A 19216-nucleotide genomic window follows, 5' to 3' on the forward strand; every position below is an offset into this window, starting at 1 on the left:
TCTATGGGTGATTTATGGAGTGAATGAATGTAGTTCAGTGAGTTGTTTCAAATGAAGAAGAAAAACACTTTGTGGAGGAAAATGAGAAACTTAAGGTTTTGATCAGTTTTTAGGATCAAACTGTCCTTTCAATATCAGAGACAACTGTTTCGCTCTCTGAATATTCTGCTTCCTTGGGGCCCAATTTGGATTTTAGCTAGTACCAGTGTCTCCTGTTTAGATGCTACAGTGCATCTCCATTAAGTTCTCTGAAGCTGTTACTGATTCTCAGAAATCAAGAGTTCCGTTTGATACATAGGTTCAGTCACTAATGTTAATTTAGCAAAAAATATGGTAGTACTGATATATTCAGTGGTAATATACTCCATGAATCGTGAGAGATAGAATTCAGTAGCTTTTCCACAGTGCAGAGAGAAGCAGAGTTGCAAGCAAAATAACATTGTCTTCAGTCTTATTCTGTGCTGTGACAAAGAGCACTATTATTTCCCAGTAAAACGCCTGTGTCTCGTCCAGTGCAAAGGCTAAAAATGTCACTTGTCATCAGCAGCATTATTGCTTCTGCCTACTGATGTTGCAGTGTGAATTTCTGATGCTCTGAGGCCCACTGCCTTACAAGCTGTGGGTGACTGAATTAGTGCCTTGCTGTGGGGTTGTGAGCAAGGACTTAGGTGATGGCCACACAGGGGTCTGGCATTGTTTGCAAGCCAGGTTTGCACAAGCGAATCTAATGCTTTTAGCTGGCTATAATAGGTACAGCTGGAAGCTTGGCTAATTGACCATGATGTTGGCATTCATGTTGCTGAGGCTTATCTGCTTCTGGAAGTTGACTCAGGTCAGGTATTGCTGCAATTCCACAGCAATGTGCAGCCAAGGTACACACCTAGGATGTTGGAATGAACAGACAGAAAGGAAAAAGACAAGGGCAGAAGCAAGAGAGTTTTAAACAGACCAGATATCCTACAGATTAATGATGATGGGAAAGGCTCATTACATTGTAAACATCCATATATGGAGCAGTTGATCACATGAAGACAGCTTGCAGTTCAAGCATCAGTGACGAATTTCTATTTGTAAAAATTTAACGTGACAAATTTCTATTTGTAAAAATTTAACGCGACAAATTTCTATTTGTAAAAATTTAACACAGCTGTTGGTAAATGGAAACAGACAAAATATCCAGTCCTTTAAGTAATTAAGTGCTAATTGTTTCTCTGAAATTCAGACCCTCCCACAATTTACAAACTGAAACAGTGGAGAGGGAATGGAAATGAGCAGCTTATCAGCAGTCCTTGTAGGATGTGGGTCCAGTGTGTGTATTGGTAATTATGGCCAGTATGTTTAGAACAGCAGAGTCAATTGGTGCCAAGCCCCTGATCTTTTGGGGCTGTGGACATAGAGCCATGCACATGCTTCACATCAAGGGTGTGACTCATCCTGTGTAGTTCTGCTGAAGCCAGTGGGATTCCCTGCAGTATGTGCAGCTAAAGCTTTAGGGTGAAGGTTTTGAGGTATGTGAATAAGCAGCATCTCTTTACCACTGGCCGTGACACAAGATTTTTCCATCATTTTCCCAGAACATTGAGTCTGTGCACTACCTCTGGCCCCAAAGGTCTTGTGCACTCAACAGGAGGTCACCCTTCCAGTCTGGACCCGATACAATTCCAGGCTATTACTAATGTGTATGTTTAGGATCACTCCAGCAGCAGGCAGCTGGGCTGCTCGTTCACACCAGTGGAGCTTCTGTTCCCTGCATGCCTGTTTCCCTTCCCCTGCCCACTCCTCCTGCTGTGAAATGCTCCACTTCTCACCAAGGAGCCAGCAGGAGGCTGGTGCTTAAATGAGCCAGCAGCTTCTGGCAGCAGAGGTTTTTCCAGCCCAGGACAGTTTGTAGAGGCTGTTGGGGGTCGCTGCCAGTCGGTGGCATTGCCACTTCCATTGTGTGTGTGGGAATGCTATGGCTGCTCTCCCTGACAGTGTAGCAGGGTGAGAAAGGGGGAATGAGGTAAGGGGCTGGGTAAAGAGCTAGAGTAGAACTTGACGTAGAAGTTAAGTATTGATGTATTGAAACCACCCGTGACAAAGAAATTTTGAAATTATGGCTTTAGAAATTTATTTGTGGGGGTGCAAGCATAAGGCTTTGGGAATAGCTTCTACTGTTTGTCTTTTGGAAAGATCTAATGTGTCTTTTCTTTCCAGGAATAGGGCGACAAGCTGAGGAACTCACTGCTGAGCAAAATCGGCTTGCTGTAAAGTAAGGATGTAATTCTTGGAGTGATTTGTGTCTAATTTCCTCCAAAGAAGTTGAGTGTTTAGGTTGTTTGTTATTTGTTCTTTTGTTTTGTTTTCTTTTCTCCATTGCAAAGTCAGGGACAACATAGTGGCCCAGCCATGAAAATGTTTCCTGCTACTTCCAGCCCATGAGATGCCAAAAGTCCTGCATGACTTTTCTATTTGCTTGAGCAGTTTTGTTTTCGTAATACTGCTGTCACTGGCCTCCTTACAAAAACATTATCTTCTCCCTTATATTCCTTATTTTTTCAGTTCAGGAGTTCTGCCTTTATCACCCTGTGCTGGGCAGTAAAGCACTGAGGTACTTGGCAGTGTCTCATGGACTTAAATATATATTCATTACTTATAATTACTTATACTTGTATTACTATACTCATTGCTCTCATTACTTTAAATATATACTCCACATGCAACAGAACAAGTCTTTGCTGAACTAACTCTTTTAAATTCAGGCCAAGACTCTACTATACAGACTTGTTGGCTGTTATCTTCATCTGATCTGTGATATGTTATTTTTCCAAGTAAATACTCCTCCCCTGTCACCAATCCACTCCACAGTAAAAATCCATTTTGGTTTGAGTCTGACACTTCAAGTGCTGCTTTTCTTTTCCATCATTTTTAAATGCTGTATTTTATTTTTTTTTGGTCTCCCTCCATAATGTTAATACTGTTAGTTCTTCACATTATGTAACTAGTCTTCTTATTTGTCATGTGGAGAGAACATCTCTTTCAACACCCTTTTTTCGCCCTAGTTTGTCTCTCAATACAAGTATAACATGGAGATGAATTTGTTGTTTGTTTGGGGTTATTTTTATGAAGAATTAGTGTTACAGAATTACTCTTGGAACCATAACTACTTTTCACCATGATATGTTTGTTTAAGGCCAAGGAAATTATTTCCTTCATTTCCAAGGTAGAAGATTCAGCCATCAGAAAATCTGCCTATGAACTTCAGAAAGTAGGGGTCATTTCTTGAAAAGCAAAAATATTGTAGGTAACCTTGTATAACTTTTCTGTGACCCAATGGTGTCTATTTTTAAAGCTCCCAGCATAATTTTAAACTGCACTTGGCCCTTAATTCTAGTCAAATTCTCACCAAACAGGCTTGGGTTTTTTCCTTGTACAGTAGATGAGCTCATAATAGAAAAGAAGATGCCAATAGCTTAAGTGTCAGTGGCAGACAAGTCACAACCAAAGAGTTTTAAATCCCTTTTGGTAATTCAGCCTTTTGTTTTCCCTCCTGTTCTTGGTCTGTTTTTGTTTCTCACTCATCCTCTGTACATTCCTTCGTGCATTGCTCATGTCTCCCCACCCAACCAAGTGCAGAATACAAGCTGAAACTAATGACTTTATTTTTATTCTTACTGTAGAGCTAGGAAGCTCACATCATGGACCTGATTTTGAAGGACAGAGAGATGACCCTTACCCCAAATAGTTTGCTGCTTCTTTCTGTGAAATGCTTTCACCAGAGAACATACCATTCAAGCACTAACATCTACAATAACCACTAGGGTGAATGCAGAAAATCCTTGCTAATCTAACTGTTTATTCAAACTAATTCCACTTCAGAATAGAAGTAGGCAACTGAAAATGTTTAACTGTTGCTTAGTTTTTCTGCTAGAAATTTGTTTTAGTCTTTAAGAATTTTTAAGTGTTGTTTTAGTTATGCATGTCCATCTGTGTCTAGAGCAGGAAAGCCCTCAAGCACTGTGCCCAAGTTTGTGCTCTCATCTGAGGGCTCCATGTTTACTTGAATGGTGACAATTAGGACATTTGTGGAGAGCACTCACTCTAATGCAGTGCAGAACACAGTGCACAATTTGGATGTTGGCATTTTCTGCCACATAAAAACCCTGAGCCAAAGAATTTACAAATTGCCTCTCTACTGTTGAGAGGACTCTGCATCTTTCTTTTTCCATCCTACTGATCTGTAAAAAGGACAGTAGATCTTCTTCATTTTATGTCAAATGTACAGCCCCAGAAGGAACTGCTGGGATATGCACTTGCAAAATGGAAAAAAAATTAATATGACAGATTTTCTTTGACTTTCAGCTTTTGCTGTCTTTCAATTCATGTGTTTTTTTTTCCTCTTAGTCCCTTTTCCCATTCATGATGCAATACAGGCAATTACTTCCTTTATTTGAACAGTAGGAGAGAGTGCCTCTTCATTCTCTTCCTGTATGTCTCACATGACACTTCCCATTTTTCAAAAGGCTGGACTGGAGGGTGGGTGAGAGCTCCTCCCAGGACTGAGAGCCTTGGTTTTAGAGACTTCCTGCCCTGTGGTTTGTCTAACAGGGCAGTGTGGTCCCTGACATCCTGGACAGATGTCCAAAACCAGTTACCAGCTTCTCGTTCCTGGTACTGCTGACCTGTCCGGAATGGACACATTTATTGCTGTTTTTAGCTAAAAAGTTTCTAAGATTACAACTTTTCAAATCATTAGCATTAGTTCACTTGTAGTTTAAGCACTTCCATGACTGCCATCTACCAGACATCACCAGAATGTGACAGGCTGTGTTTCATCTTCCCCAGAACAGATCTAGGGATCTTTCAGCTGGGGGGAAAGAGATGGGAGAGAGGTGAGGACTGAGGCAGACAGTGCAACAAAATGCATTGCTGAAAGCCTTTGCTGTGTTTCACCTTGCTTTGTTTTTTTCTTTTTTTCTTTGTTTGTTCTGCTGTGTGTGGCTGATTTTTCACAGGTCAAGACCTTCTTTACTGGAGTATTTAAGTTATCTCCTCAATTTTATGAGCATCATAGCAGGGCCTTGCAGCAATTACAAGGATTATATTGCCTTCATTGAAGGGAGGCATGTGCACATGAAACTGTTAGAAGTGAACTGGAAGCAGAAGGGTTATGACAGACTTCCTGATCCTTCTCCAACTGTAAGTTTTAAAGTGACTAAGATTGATTGCAGGAGGCAGGAAAGTACAGCTTTGCACATGATTCTCATAATTAAAAGCTAAGAAGAAAAACCAGTTTTGGGTTATCTTGCTAGTAAAGGTTACAGTGAGTTTTTTTCTGTGAGTGGCTGCTGTTTTTATCACAAGGTCAGGGGTGAAGGGACTAGTGAATTTGCCAAATGGGATTGGCATGCAAAGCAAGTCAGTGTTAATGGGTGTCCTTTGTGCAGGGATGGGAATGGGCTGCAGGTCCTGACAATGACAAGCTGCAGTTCAGCTCCAGACAGAAGAGAAAATGTCTGTAAAACCCAAAAAAGTCAAATCTCCCCCATAGTGCAGGAGATGTTAGAAGTACATCAATCATGGCTAATTAGAAACTGCAGCCTGTCCAGGTGATTTGCAAGAGTATCTCACAGGCTTTAAGATGACTCAAGAGGTCATTTCCCCCCATCGTTTTAACACTAATTTTGTTGTGTATTTTTTTAATATTACTTAAAACCTCATTATAAAATAATCTTTTTGGAAAGCAGGATAGTGTAGTGTGAGGTCCAGATATCTCTCTCTTATCTTAAGGTGACACAGTGTGTATCTTTGTGAATGTGTGCAGAATGTCTCCTCTGAAGGTGACCATGCACTTCTGCATAATGATTCATGTTTCACACAGTTGTCTTTCTATTGACTCTAGTGGTGTTATTTCTGATTTACATTAGTCTGACTGAGGTCAGAATAAGGCCTATATTGTGGAGGATACAAGTCGGGAGAGAGTATTAAAATCTGTGTAAAAACCATTTCACTTTATTCCAGAATTTGGAGAATATAGGAAAAAACATGAAAAATCAAAAGGGTAAAAAAATACATGGTTGTTTTAATAGTATATTGCATTTTTATAAGCCTTTTGAGAACATGAGTTAATTTTCACATGGTATCCAAGTGCCAGATTATTTTTAATTCCAACTGGATCAAGAGGGGTTTACTCATGTTGTATATTTGCAAACAAGCTTTGAACTGCTGCTGTGGTTGTCAGTAATGGTGTGTAGGAAGCTAGGGAGCTGGAATAGAAAATGTTGTGGCAGAGCACACACCCTGTATTGTGGGCACAAGTGTGCTTTTTACAAATCACACAAGTGATTTTTACCAAGGTTTCTGGGTGGTAGCTGGGTAGTAAAACTAAAACCTACTGTTGCACTGAATATCAGTGCTTCTGGCTTCCAGGAGGAGCCCAGTCTTTAGTTCCAGGAGAGGATAGTACATTTAGAGAAGATTTCTGTTTTCCACTGTAGGGCTTGATTTATTTATTTCCCATTTTAGAAGCTCTGCAAACTGATGTGGAGTCTGTCATGAAGTTCATAATTGATTTTGACTTGTGCTTGTCCTACCTATCTATTGGTAGTTCAGTAAACCAAATTAAACAAGAGCCGTGACTGGCCTTTCCTTGGTCACCTCTTCAACTTTGTCACTAGTAACTGTAATAGTTCTTGAAGCCCATTGTTTTTGTATGTCATGAGCACTGCCTTGTTCTTCCCCTTAAGCAAATGTTTCTAATGAATGTTTCATTGTTTGTGCTTTTTAGGGAGCAGTGATGTATAAGCTGTGTATCACACTAGTATCTCTCATTTTATTCTTGACACTTACCAAGAACTTTCCTATGGCATATATTATTGATAATGAATTTCTTGATAAAACTCCCTTCTTGTCAAGACTTGGTTACCTGTATGTTGTGACACAGGCAGCAAAACCAAAGTATTATTTTGCATGGACATTGGGTAAGTCTGGCTACATTATGTACTTTTGTGTTTAGCAAATAAGTTCCTAAATGGGGGAGGAGGTCTGAAACATGGGGTGGGGGAAATAAAATTGCCCCTAGGCTTGTAGTTCATGTGTTCCTTTAGGCAGTAGACCCTGTGCTTGTTGGGGGGCTGATGCTAGGCCTTGCCTCTAGAGAACCTTGTATAAACCTTGACTTTGAGCAGTGCAGAGTGTATACACCTTGGCTTTTGAGCAGATGGAGAACCACAGGCAGCAAAGTCTTGGGAAGGACCAAAATCTCTGCAGGGAAAAGGGAGAGGGGAAGTAAGGGGGCTCACTAAAGAGGGAAGCAATCTTTTTAGGAGCCAGCTATACTGGTGGTCAAAATAATATTTTTGCATTTTACCTTCTTTTACAAGTCGTGTTTCACCATCTATGTGTGAGGAGTCAATCCTTCAGGCCAGGCTGAAAATGTCCTGGATTTTTTTGCTGCTATTACAGGACATTGTGTGTAGGGGACATTCTGGAAGTCCAGCAGGCAATGCATGTACCTTGAAGCTGAGCAGAGTGTCACTGAGATGGGATGGAAATAGCCAGGGAGATTCATTGCGAGGCTGTGATTAAACTGCTGGGAATAAAACTGTCAGATTCAGGGAAGGCAGCCAGGGCTGGCATGCGTGGGATGGGAAAGGCTTTGAGATAAAGAATGGCTTGCTCACAAACTTACTTTTGTGGGATCCAATGTTAAACTGCTGCCTCTATTTTCTTCTGGTGTTATAGTTAACTGGAAGTCCATTACTAAAGAGGTAAACTGAACTTGCATTTGTGACAAGACCAAGCTGTAGAGACTGTAGAAACAAGGCAGCTCATGGAAAAGTATGCATGGCATGGTGGAGGGTGAGGTCTCCTCTATTCTCATCCAAAATCCAAGCAGCAGAACAGCAGACACTTCATCCTTCTTTTATCCTTTCCCAGTTTTGCTCCTGGTAGCATGGCCCAAGGCATTACGCTTCCCATCCTCAGGACAGGACAGGAGCAAGGGGGAACAAATCCAGGAGTCCATTTCTCTGTGTGGATGGTTATGTGCATCTTGTCTCTGAGAATGGGCAGGATCCTGTGGGCCAGCTTCAGGCAGGGTTGTTGTTTATTGTTTGAGGGTTTTTTAAACAGGGAGAAAGTTAAAAGTACAAAGAGCTTCCTTTCCATCAGTAAAATCTATCTCATTTAGGGGAACGGAAAACAAAGCCAAAAGTTTCAGATTAGAGAAGGTTACTTGTTTATTTATTGTTAGTCTTGTTGCTTATAATTAGGTTTGCTCCCTAGTTTTGTGCACTAGGGCTTCTCCTGGTGAGCTTGTGCCTGTACTCACGGCATTTACAAAGTAAAATCAGTTTTCATTCCTGGGGAGGAAATGCTGACCTTTTCAAAGAATAGCCAGGTTTGTATTTTGTAAATGACCTAGAAGGAAAAGCCTTACCTGTATTTGCTCTTCCCTTTTTCTTCCAATGATCCTCAGTATTGGCTGCAACTAGTGATGTAGAGACAATAATGAATTCTCCCTTCTGTTTTCCTAGTACTCCAAGTAGGTATTTCTAGCAGGGGCCCATTGAAATCAGAATCTTGAGACCCAGTGATGAGTTGACTCCCAGGCACTCTGAGAGGGGAGATAGTTGACAAGAGTGCATCAGTGTGCAATGCCTACTGTTATCCAAGCTTCTACTTGCTCTAAAGCAGCCAAGTGTGTAACTGAAGTTACTCAATATTTGGTTTGTAGAGATGTTGGGGCACTTTAGTGAGACACTCAGCAGCAGGACTAGCAAAAGGCTTTGTCTGCAGAATTCTGAATTATGATAGTCTTAATTAACACAGCCATGTTGGAACTCTTAATAGAAATAATGAGCATGTCTTTGAGATATTGAGGGTCTTTTTGAATTTTGGAAAATGCTGTGACATCCAGGTGCCCTTTTGAGAAAAATGCTCATTCATTTTATGGCAATATCTATCCCAGATGAATAATAAAGCTCAAATAATAGGAAAAGCGATTTATATTAATTGTTATTTTATTATTTTATTTCTTCTGCACAAGAAGTAGATAGTCTTTCCTCTTGAGAAAATGACTCTTGTGTAGCCTTATAGTAATGCCCTTTTGCAAAAAAGAAGCTTCTCCTAGAAAGAGAGGTTGCTAAATCCTACAAAGCTGGCTTGAATATTTGTTTAGTGCCATAGTGACTTGTAAAAAAACATGTCTCTTGCAGCAGTCTGATTTTGACCTGTTTTGCTTTGACATTGCAGCAGATGCAGTCAACAATGCAGCTGGTTATGGATTCAGTGGAGTTGATGAGAGAGGCACTTTCCGCTGGGACCTCTTGTCCAATTTGAATATCTGGAACATTGAGGTGAGATAAAGGAGTGGCTGCAATGGCATAATTACACAGAAATGAGCATGATAATGGGTAAAGGCTTTACTGAAGGGAAAGTAAATCTATGCTACTTTCAGGCTGCTCCTCTTTAGCATGAAGAGGTTTTGTATTTTATCTGTTGGACAGATAAAATGTGTCTGTCTCAACGCCCTCCTCACTGTCTGTATTCAGGCTGTATTTCTAAATAGTTCAGTCAGGGCTAATAAATAATTATATCAGATATTTAATAAATGAGCAGTCAATCACTGTAGATTGTGGCTGAGCTCAGTGGGTCAGTAAATTGTTCTCAGCTATGATTCTTCACCATCTGTGGTGTGTTCTGTTTATTTACTTCTAACCATCTTTCACTTTTGTAGCCCAGTTGAGATGAGTGATGGTAGAGAAAGTGGCTGCCACAAGTGGCACAGACACGTGCAAGGTTTGAACTGTCTCTGGTACATGGAGAAATCAAGGGTAGGAGACATAACAGGTACACACCAGGCAATGGGACCTGACAGGGGCACACAGAGCTCAGATGGGTGCTGATCTGAAACACCATCAGCAAACTGTTTCTCACATCTGTCACTCCTTCCTTGTGACTGCTGCATACTTTTAAGATCCACTAGCCTTTTGAAAACTATTCATGTTTGTGTCTCTGATGCAAAAGATGGCCCATATAATTTGTTTGCCCTGAAGAATATTTTATGAGTGCCAGTGAGATGTGGAAATATTTGTGTCTGCGACTGCTTTCTAAAGGCTTCTTTTTTAGAAATAGGAGGAGCCTCCTTCTGTAATTATCTAGTTGTGATTTTAAAAGTAATCACAGATAAAAATAAGCTGACTGCTTTATTGCTGAACAATGTGTGACTAAGTGAATGTGCTGCAATAGCTCTTCTCAAAAATGAAAGAGCCTCTGTAATTCTTCACTGATGATGCCAAAATTGGAAGTCTCATTATACATTCCCTTTCTCTTTTTTGTTTTTAACCCTGATTAATCCTCGATGTACTCCTTGATGAGTACAAGATGCACGTCCCAGAAATGCTTTACACTTCTTGATGGCAGCAGCACCTAGATACCACTCTGAGAGCTATATCTGATTCAGTTTTGGGGCGGGAGATGATTCTTACTTGATGAGCTCAGGCAACTTCTGTTTGAAGGAGGAAAGTAAAATGCAGCCAGTACTCTTCAGTCAAGCCAAATGAAGGAAACTGGAGTCTTTGCTCCTCACTACCAACTGAACTGATAGCCTCTCAAAACTTACTTCCTTTACTGGTCACACAGGCAACAAAGATAAGAAATTGTTTCCAAGAGCATAAAATAGGGTGCTGCCTGATTTGATCATGTATGCAATGAGAAAAAGGGAGGCTACAGAGACCATGGCTTTGAGTGAGCCTTGAACCATCCCTTTACATGCCAACAGCAATGCTAGGAGTTGAAGTTTGATTGTACTGTGTATACACATACAGTCTATATATTCAGCAGGTATAGCCACCTGCATGTGTAAAATTACCTCAGAGTTGGGCACTTGAGTGCTAAATGTGACTATCTGATCTATAGAAAAGATAAGCACATGGAAGGAGTTGTGTGGGCCCTAAAACATAACAGGGGCCAAGCACACGTGGGGACTTGAAAGGCTTGGCAGCATGCTTGTTTTGACAGCCAGCAACTACTTCCTCTCTTGGTAATGTAACAGGGAACTTAAAGGAAGCCAAAAGAGAGTGACAATATTAGTTGGAAGAGAAGCTGTGTTTTTCTTGGCTTCTCTCAGTGCAGTAATGCAATTAAAATGTGGCGGTGCTGCATTGGGAATTGCTAATCATTTTAACTCTTTAAATGCAGAGGATGAAATGCTAGCATTAAGGGTTCTGAGTGGAAGTTCAAAGATATCTGCACTTCCCCTTGGAAGCCTTTCCCCTAATGCATTTATTCAGTGTGCCTTTGTCTGATACTGCAAAATATTGTGGTGTCACTGCACCATGTCCCTACTTGGCCAGGGAGGATTCTGCCAGCAGGTGAGGGACTGAGGTGGAGCTGGGAGGTGAAGGTGATCAGCAGAAGGGGGAACCAATGCTGAACAGTGGGGTCCAGCAGTCCCTTAAGGCTGGGGTAGCTCAGAGGAGGAGGTAGGGGTGGTTCTCTCAGGATACTGGAGTCCACTCTGGCTTCTCAAGCTTAGCAGTGGGCTGAGAATTGGCTTCTAAATTTAGTTGTCTTTTTGCCCATGTTTTTCAGTGTTCCCCCTTCCTTCTCCAAATACTACTACTAGTAATAATAATAATAATAATAATATTGTTTTTAATAACACTTTGTTTTAATAGTACTGTAGGGAAGTCCAGATTGCATATTGGGAGGCAAGACATCTCTTCCAGAAATAAAGCTGTTTATGAACTGAAAGGAAGGCAAAGCATAAAAACCAAGAAAGCTTCTCGGATTTCCCGTAATTTGAAAAGTAGCCAAACCCTGTATTTAATTATATGAAACAAAGTGAGATTTTAGAGCAAGTGCCAAGTGTTAGCAGTGAGCCATCAGCCTAGTTAATGTCCCTCCCAAGTCATATTAGTATAATGATGGATTGTGGCACAGTCTTCATAAAAGTTGGCTGCTAGAATTAATATTTTCCATGTACCTTCTCACTACTTTAAATTGCAAGTAGTATTTCACAGGCTTCATGGCTAACATTTCATGTGAACTTCTTTTTTAGACTGCAACAAGTTTTAAAATGTACATTGAAAACTGGAACATTCAGACAGCTGCCTGGCTGAAACGGTAAGAGCAATGAAACAGTTGTGTGCTTGTGAGATCCAAAAGCTCTCCAGGGCCTGGAAAAATGCTGACTGGTGACTCTCATAAATGTATAGCTTCTTGTTCTTCCTTTGTTTCCTGTGTCTGTAATAGTTGGTGCAATACAAGGGTATTTGGTGCTGTGAAGTTTTATTGCTGCAAGTGTAGAATGCTCCTATTTTATATATGAGCAGCAAAGTCATAAACAAACTGTTCAAAACTTCCATAATAGAAAGCAATAGTGTTTGTTATTTCCCTCCACTATCTTTCCTGTACAGTTTTGCTTTGCTATGTTTCCCATGCAGAGGTGAGTATTGCTGTGTCACTGGGATCTGGAAATTCAGCGAGAAATAAGGTCAAAAATCTTCAGAGACATAGTGTTGTCTGGTTTGGAGTTACCCTAATCCTTGCCAGGAAGTCCTTGTTTAGGATATGGGGAAGAGACTTATAGCACTGAAATGATCTGATTTTAACCTGTTTTTAACCTGACTGTTAAGACACATATTAAAAATACTAGCATAAGCCCACATTTTGTAGATTGAACTGTGCAGTCATTGCTCATTTCACTTTTTGATGTGATTAAAACTCAGCATACAGTCAACATAGTGTCTGAAATGCAGGCACAGGTTTATTGTAGTTATTGTAACTATAATGTTGGTAAAGTTATACATCTTAAAAGTCAATGTCTACTTTTTTTCATTATTGAAATGATTCCTGGTAAAAAATGCATTATCTTGACTCATTTCTGTGGAGCACAGAATTTGTTTTAAACTTCAGATAGTCAAATAGACTGGATGTTGTTTTCTTGAACTGTTATCCTTGCATCTTGGGAGTAAGATTTTTGCTGCTAAAGTTAGCTGGAATCCCCTGTTTTGCAATAGTTTACGGCACTCCCTGTTGTTCCCAGCATCTGCCAGATAACTGTGCCTAAAAATACTTCTCTTCAGTAGAGTGAAGGGTGGGGTCACATCTCTCTGTCTTTCAACTTGCTCTTGATCTGTCATCAGAGTTTGGAAGGCTCTAATGTATGATTCCAGATAGAGATATAAAAGTGAGCAAAGTCTTGCCTGCCCTTTTTTCCATTATTGATTTAAATGCTTTGAGCACAGAAATATTTGTGCAGGAATTCTTTGGAAACTCATTTGTATATAAGCATGCTTCCTCATTCTATCCAAACCTCCATTTAAATGAAGGGAGAGTGCCTCATGCCCTAGTCTGTGACTGAAACAAGATAAGATCCCTAAGAAAACAGAATAAGTACCTTAGAAACTGAAGGATTTCAAGGCATTGTTCAACCTCTTCTGTTTTGTTTTCATTTTTGCAGTGTCTGCTATGACAGAGCTCCCTGGTACCCTACAGCTTTAACATTTATCCTGTCAGCCCTGTGGCATGGTATCTATCCTGGATATTATTTTACGTTTCTCACTGGAATTCTTATCACACTCGCAGCCAGAGCAGTATGTACCTTTCATTGTTCCCTTCTAAGGCTCCTGCTAGACACTATCAGCTGTCAGCTGCACCCTCACATGGTCAAGCAGCTTGTCCCTGCTGTGAGCCCTCTTTCATGCCTTTGCAGGCTTGATGTTTGCTGAAACTCTGTTCTGTATTGATGCTAATTGCAAAGCAGTTATAACCAGCACCAATTCTGGATGTGATACACTGCTGCCCCTGGCTGTCAGAGGAAATGCTGCTTGAGGATGTACAGTTAAGGGTGCCACCAGCTATGCCCATGCAATCAAATAAGCTTGGGATTCAAGGTCATGCTGAATTCCAAACTTCTGCTGGGTCATGTATGCTGGTTTATAATTAACTCTGGGCCCAGTCTTGCACAAGAAGCTGCTGTGGATTGAGCATTAGCCCAAACTTGAACAATTTGTGTGGATGCAACTGATGCAGTAAAATGATGTCTGTGTTTATGTTGTGTAGAGTCACCAAAGACAGAACAGGGTTCATGTCTCACTGTTGTTAAATTTATCACTGCTGATCTTTCAGGCTGTACCAGCCACTTGTGCAGGGCTGGGAAGCACCATTGTTGTCTTTCAGAGTTTAACCACAGTTAAAAAACCAGGTTAATCTGAAAGGAGAATTAAACTAGTGACCAGTATTAACCACTATTGCTGGAGCAGGTTGCTGAACATGTGCTTTGTTTCTCATTTGTGTGGATTTCACAGAAGTGGAACTAATTTAAAATCTCTAGGGAATGGCACACACTCATAAGAACTTCTTCATTTAAAGTAGCCTTGATTTACTGTTGATAACCAGAAAGAAATGAAAGCCAGGAGGGAGAAACAGCTTCTTTCCCGAAAAATATTGTGACAGACACCCAGAATGAGGGAGTCTACACTCTGTGGTTATGGCAGAGTAAACTGGGGGCCACTTCTCTGTTTGCCACTGGTTGACTGTAAGATCTTGAATATGCCAGTCCATACACATCTGTATTCCTGCCCCCAGTGCTTTGTAACTGGTGTATAAACCTTCCTGTGATACTAATGCTGATGGTAAGCAGAGAGTCTGCACTGCTGTGTGCTGTGTCACTTTGCCTAAGAAATGAATTGATATAATTTTCTGCTTACTTTTCCCTGACCTGCAGATAAGAAACAACTGCAGGCATTACTTCCTCTCTCCAGTGCCTCTGAAGATAGCCTATGACATTGTTACCTGGGCAGTCACTCAGCTGGCTGTGTGCTACACTGTGGCACCATTCGTTATGCTGGCTGTGGAGCCCACCATCAAGTTCTACAAGTAAGTCCTCTCCCCTTGACTTCCTTCTTCAGGGTGGCATAGACTTTTGTTAAATAACCCAAGCTGTGCTGAAAGGCAGCTAGCATTCCATCAAATTTGAAAGGAGCTCAGACAGGATGCTTGCTGAAGTGTAAGAGGTGATTTTTGCACTCCTGTAACATAATGAGATGATAACAATGCCAAGGCAGAGAACACTGGTTGTTCTTCTCATTCGGTGTCCTTACATGACACTTCATATTCTCAAGTTCCCATTTTCAAAGCAGTTGGATCTCAACCATTAGCAGTAGCCAAGGCTGAAGAGGTAAAGAATAATGTGAGTTGGCAGTAGGAAGGAGGTGCTGAGCAAAGACCAGGCTTCCAGCTGCTGAATGCATACAAGAGGAGGTGTGGTTGATCAGCAGGAGATATGGAGGGCTCCTGGCACAGCATTGCTCCTTGAAATGAGTATGCTTTTCATTACAAAAGTATGGTACTTTTCTTATAAAGTGAGTATTTCCCCAGATTCCTAAAACATAAGAAAGAGTACCTGGAATGTGCTCTTACAAAACCAAGTTGAAATAGAGAAAATGAGAAAATAATTAGAAAAGCGAGACAGGGCTACATGGCTTTACTCTTCTTTCATTTTACTGTCAATATAGACTAACAGCTTTTAGATCAGAAGAAAGACAATTCCCTCCTCCAGCATAAAAGACACAAAACTGGTAGTCAAGATAGCTTCTGTCTGTTTGCAGGAGGTTGAATTTCGACATTTTCTATTCCTGTTTCTTGAAACATTTGATTTCAACACAGAAAACTTGCCATGGAGTGAAATTTTCTCCAAGTCTTTCTTAGCTTCATTTCTTAATAATTTTGCCCTGGTGAATTTTGCCTTGTTAACTTTGAACATAGTTAACATTTAAACTTAGAGACTCATAAGCAAGAAACTGTTTTTCTTTTGGACTTGAGCAAGCATGAATTTTTGGAGCACTTCACACCACAAGCTGAATTATTTGAAATAAAAATATTTGATGTTTAGAAACATAGCAAATACAGATATCTCTGAGCAGTTACCTTCAAAAATGCAAGCTCTCTGTAAAAGTCATTACCTGACCTTCTCCAGTTAAAAGATGAGTGTTTTGATTTATTTCAGGTCTCAGCACTTTGATTGAATTTTTTTCTTTCTGTCACTTTTTACAATTTTTTTGAAGCATGAATGATATTTCTTCAGGACTTGGCCTTGTGTATTTTAACATTAAAAGAGAGATGGACTGAATAAGTACAGGATTGAATTACATGGGTTTATGTGAGCTGTCAGACTTTGGATTCTAGGGGTTGCTGATGGTTTCCTTGCCTCATTATCATCCACAGCAGCATTTTCATCCATGCCAGCAGACACCGTATTCCAAGACTGTGTGAAATTCAAGGGTATATTTTTGTGCTTTCTAGGTCAGGTTCATACATTCTGCATTCATTCCCTTAGCACTAAATTCTGCATCTTGGGGTTGCAGAATTCATGTTATTCCCAACAAAAATATAATATTCTTTCTGCTTTTCTTCCCAGGTCTGTGTATTTTCACATGCACATTCTCAGCATCCTGGTGTTGCTCCTGTTACCAATCAGACCTCAAACCCACTCTGTAAGAAGGGCTCAGAATCAGGCCATGCTGAACTCTATTAAAAGCAAAGACAAATGATGCCTCCAAAGAAAACTGCCAGCATTGGGAGATCAAACTGTGGTATTGTAAACAAAAAAATAAGAAGAAAAATGGGTTGCAGGAGGATTGAAGTACAAGACAAGTGGCATTTCTGTTGGCTATCTTAAAATCTTACTGGAGAGGGCAGAGAAGAGCCTGAATGACTGTATTTCAGATTATTCCAGTTAATGGAGATTTTACAGGCAATGTTTACAGGCTCATGGGGCATTTCACTTTTATAATAAATATTTTTATGAAGTGTTTTTATATATTTAAACTTTTTCACAGAGAAGCATTTTTTCTCTTTTACAGAAATACACAACTATTAATCAACAAATAATCTTGTGATTAGAGAGAGAAACAGAAAGCAGCTAGTGAAGAGTTAGACCAGCTGCCTGATAGCCTGGTGCTGTGGGCAGCTGTCAGGGGAAACTTTTCATCTCTTGGTTGTGGAGAGAGATGGGGCAAGTAGATGACCACAGGCATGGGGTTGCTCAAGGTGCTGGCGCTGACTTGTGCCCCAGCAGAGGGAAGGGGGAGTGGGGCTTTCCCTGGCAAACCCCAGAGCAGGGACTGCAGCCTGAGCTGGGCAGCAAAGGTATTTCACATCCTTCAATGTGACACCTGCTGGTGATGAGGGCAAGGCAAGTCCCTTGGGAATCAGTGTCGGGGAGCACTGACAATTGGCTAACCCAAAGTCTGAAACTAAGTAAAAGAAAAACAAAATGCAGAAGGGGGAACTCAAATCTGGAATAAAAGAAGGGACATGCAGCCTGTGGTTTGTAGAGTTGTGCTTCTCTAATGATGCAGCTGGTGCTCATTGCTACATCAGCCTTACTACGTAGTCATAGTGATGCAGCACTTCCTTTTTGGGATCAAAATGAGTGAGGAGTCATGCAAGGTTAGTGTTTTAAAACTTGTAGTTATGGGTTAAATCTGAAAAAGCTTTGTAGTGAATCAGACTGGTCTACTCAAAACCATCCCATCTTATGGTTACATTCCAGCAGATAACACTACTAGGAAACCTGAACAGTAATTATCACAGTCATAATAAATCATTCTCTACAAAATATTGTGATGTGATATAATATGATCAACACAAGAGTCAAGACTGAGTTCTTGTGTGATCTTGACATCTGACTTAACTGCTGATGCAAGTTTCCCTGCCTGCAAAGTCCTTGACTTACAGGGATGTTCTGAGGCTTGATTCCTAAGTGCTTGTTGTGCATTGAGATAACTTGCTGCAAAATGTGGGGTCAGGGTTTTATTTTTTTTTTTTTTCTTATATCCACTTAACCCAGTAAAATAGATTGGTACCACACACCAAAGCCAACTGAAACATTTTTTAAAAATATTTTCCAGGAATGGTTTTATCAGGATTTTGTAGAAGCGGTTCCCTTGTTAAAGTATTGGTATTACTTTATCAACATTTAACTAATGTGTTATTGAGGAAAGAATCTGCTGTTTACTGCATTATGATTTTTGTGTCAGATTAAAATTTTGCAGAATCCTAATGTTTTGAGAAGAAACAAATCAGTGAAAACATTAGTTCCAAAAAAGTGATTTTTTGTTTCCTCTGATGGGAATTTTTTGTCTTGAGACCACATTGTGATTTAGGGCATAGTTTGTGGAAGAGTTTATTTGCTAATTTATTTTAAAGGGCAAGATGGGATTAAAAGATTGATCTGAATAAACAATTTGCTTTGTGTCACTGCCTGGCATTATTGATCACTAATGTCTAATGTAAAAATGGGTGAGTGGGTGGGTGAAATCACACTTGTGAGGGAAGACATTCAGGTCTGCTGGATTTTACACAGCAGCTGAGCTTTCCATCCTGCTCCTGCTGAAACAGAGACATGGTGACCTCTGTCTGTTTTTCTGGCAGCTTTGCTCTTAGCTTGGCTGGGTTTTTTTGTCCTTGTGCCTGTGTTCTTGTGGCACCAGCCTCAGGTGCATCTTGGGCATCTGATGTTTCCCTTGAGGTCTGATTGTGCCATCCCTGTTTCCTGTGGAAGGGAACCAGGGCACATCCCCAGAAAGGGATGGGGAGCTGGGTGCTGCTGGCCCTGGAATTCTGCGGGCTGAAGCCAGCCTGCAATTGCCTCCCAGCACCAAAAGAATCACTGTGAGCTCTGGAAGAGCCAGCAAAATTCACATCTACACTGGGCTTGGCAAGACTGCAGAAGGCAAAAGTTCCCAGCACGTTGGCCTTAGCACCTGCCTTGGAAAATAAGGGGCTTGTGGGTCTGGACCTGCTGCTCTGTGCCCTGAGATCTGCCTGCATGGCTTGTGCCCTGTTCTGCAGTTCTCCCTGAGCTGTGCACATTCAAAGAGGCCAGGTATGACCAGTGGGGTTTCTCTTCTAGTGTTTCCCCAGGTGAAACTTGCATATATGTAATGCCATTGATTTATGTTGTAGTTTTGGCTTCTATAATGTGGTGAATTAGTCTGGGCTAGTGAGCAAATTGTTACTCTCCTGTCATGTTGCCTTCTCAGCCTGAACCTCTCCCTGAAAACAGGCACCCTGGGAATCAAAGAGAACTAGTCATATTGATTTAATGGGATATGTTACACGAGTCAAAATTGAAATGGGCTTTTTGAAACATGGCATTTGCAGGGAAACTTGGTGGTTAAATTAGTCTTGAAGCTGGGTGGAAAAGAAGAAAATTACCTAAAAT

At 40.7% G+C, this 19216-nt stretch overlaps 1 protein-coding gene across 2 annotated transcripts in view; it reads left to right on the forward strand.

Annotated features, from left to right (window-relative positions):
- The window catches only part of MBOAT1 (membrane bound glycerophospholipid O-acyltransferase 1), a 53528-nt gene extending 35279 nt beyond the window's left edge, over positions 1–18249 (forward strand). For both annotated transcript variants that reach the window (XM_079302374.1, XM_079302375.1), the window contains 8 exons: positions 2197–2251; positions 4995–5178; positions 6767–6959; positions 9235–9338; positions 12044–12108; positions 13448–13580; positions 14714–14865; positions 16406–18249. In XM_079302374.1, coding sequence (XP_079158500.1) covers positions 2197–2251; positions 4995–5178; positions 6767–6959; positions 9235–9338; positions 12044–12108; positions 13448–13580; positions 14714–14865; positions 16406–16538 — 1019 coding nt within the window. In that variant the 3' untranslated portion in view covers positions 16539–18249. The remainder of the gene's footprint in view (positions 1–2196; positions 2252–4994; positions 5179–6766; positions 6960–9234; positions 9339–12043; positions 12109–13447; positions 13581–14713; positions 14866–16405) is intronic.
- The last annotated feature ends 967 nt before the right edge of the window (positions 18250–19216 follow it).

This window comes from Erithacus rubecula (assembly GCF_903797595.1).
Source record: "Erithacus rubecula genome assembly, chromosome: 3".
In the NCBI taxonomy this organism is placed as follows: Eukaryota; Metazoa; Chordata; class Aves; order Passeriformes; family Muscicapidae; genus Erithacus; species Erithacus rubecula.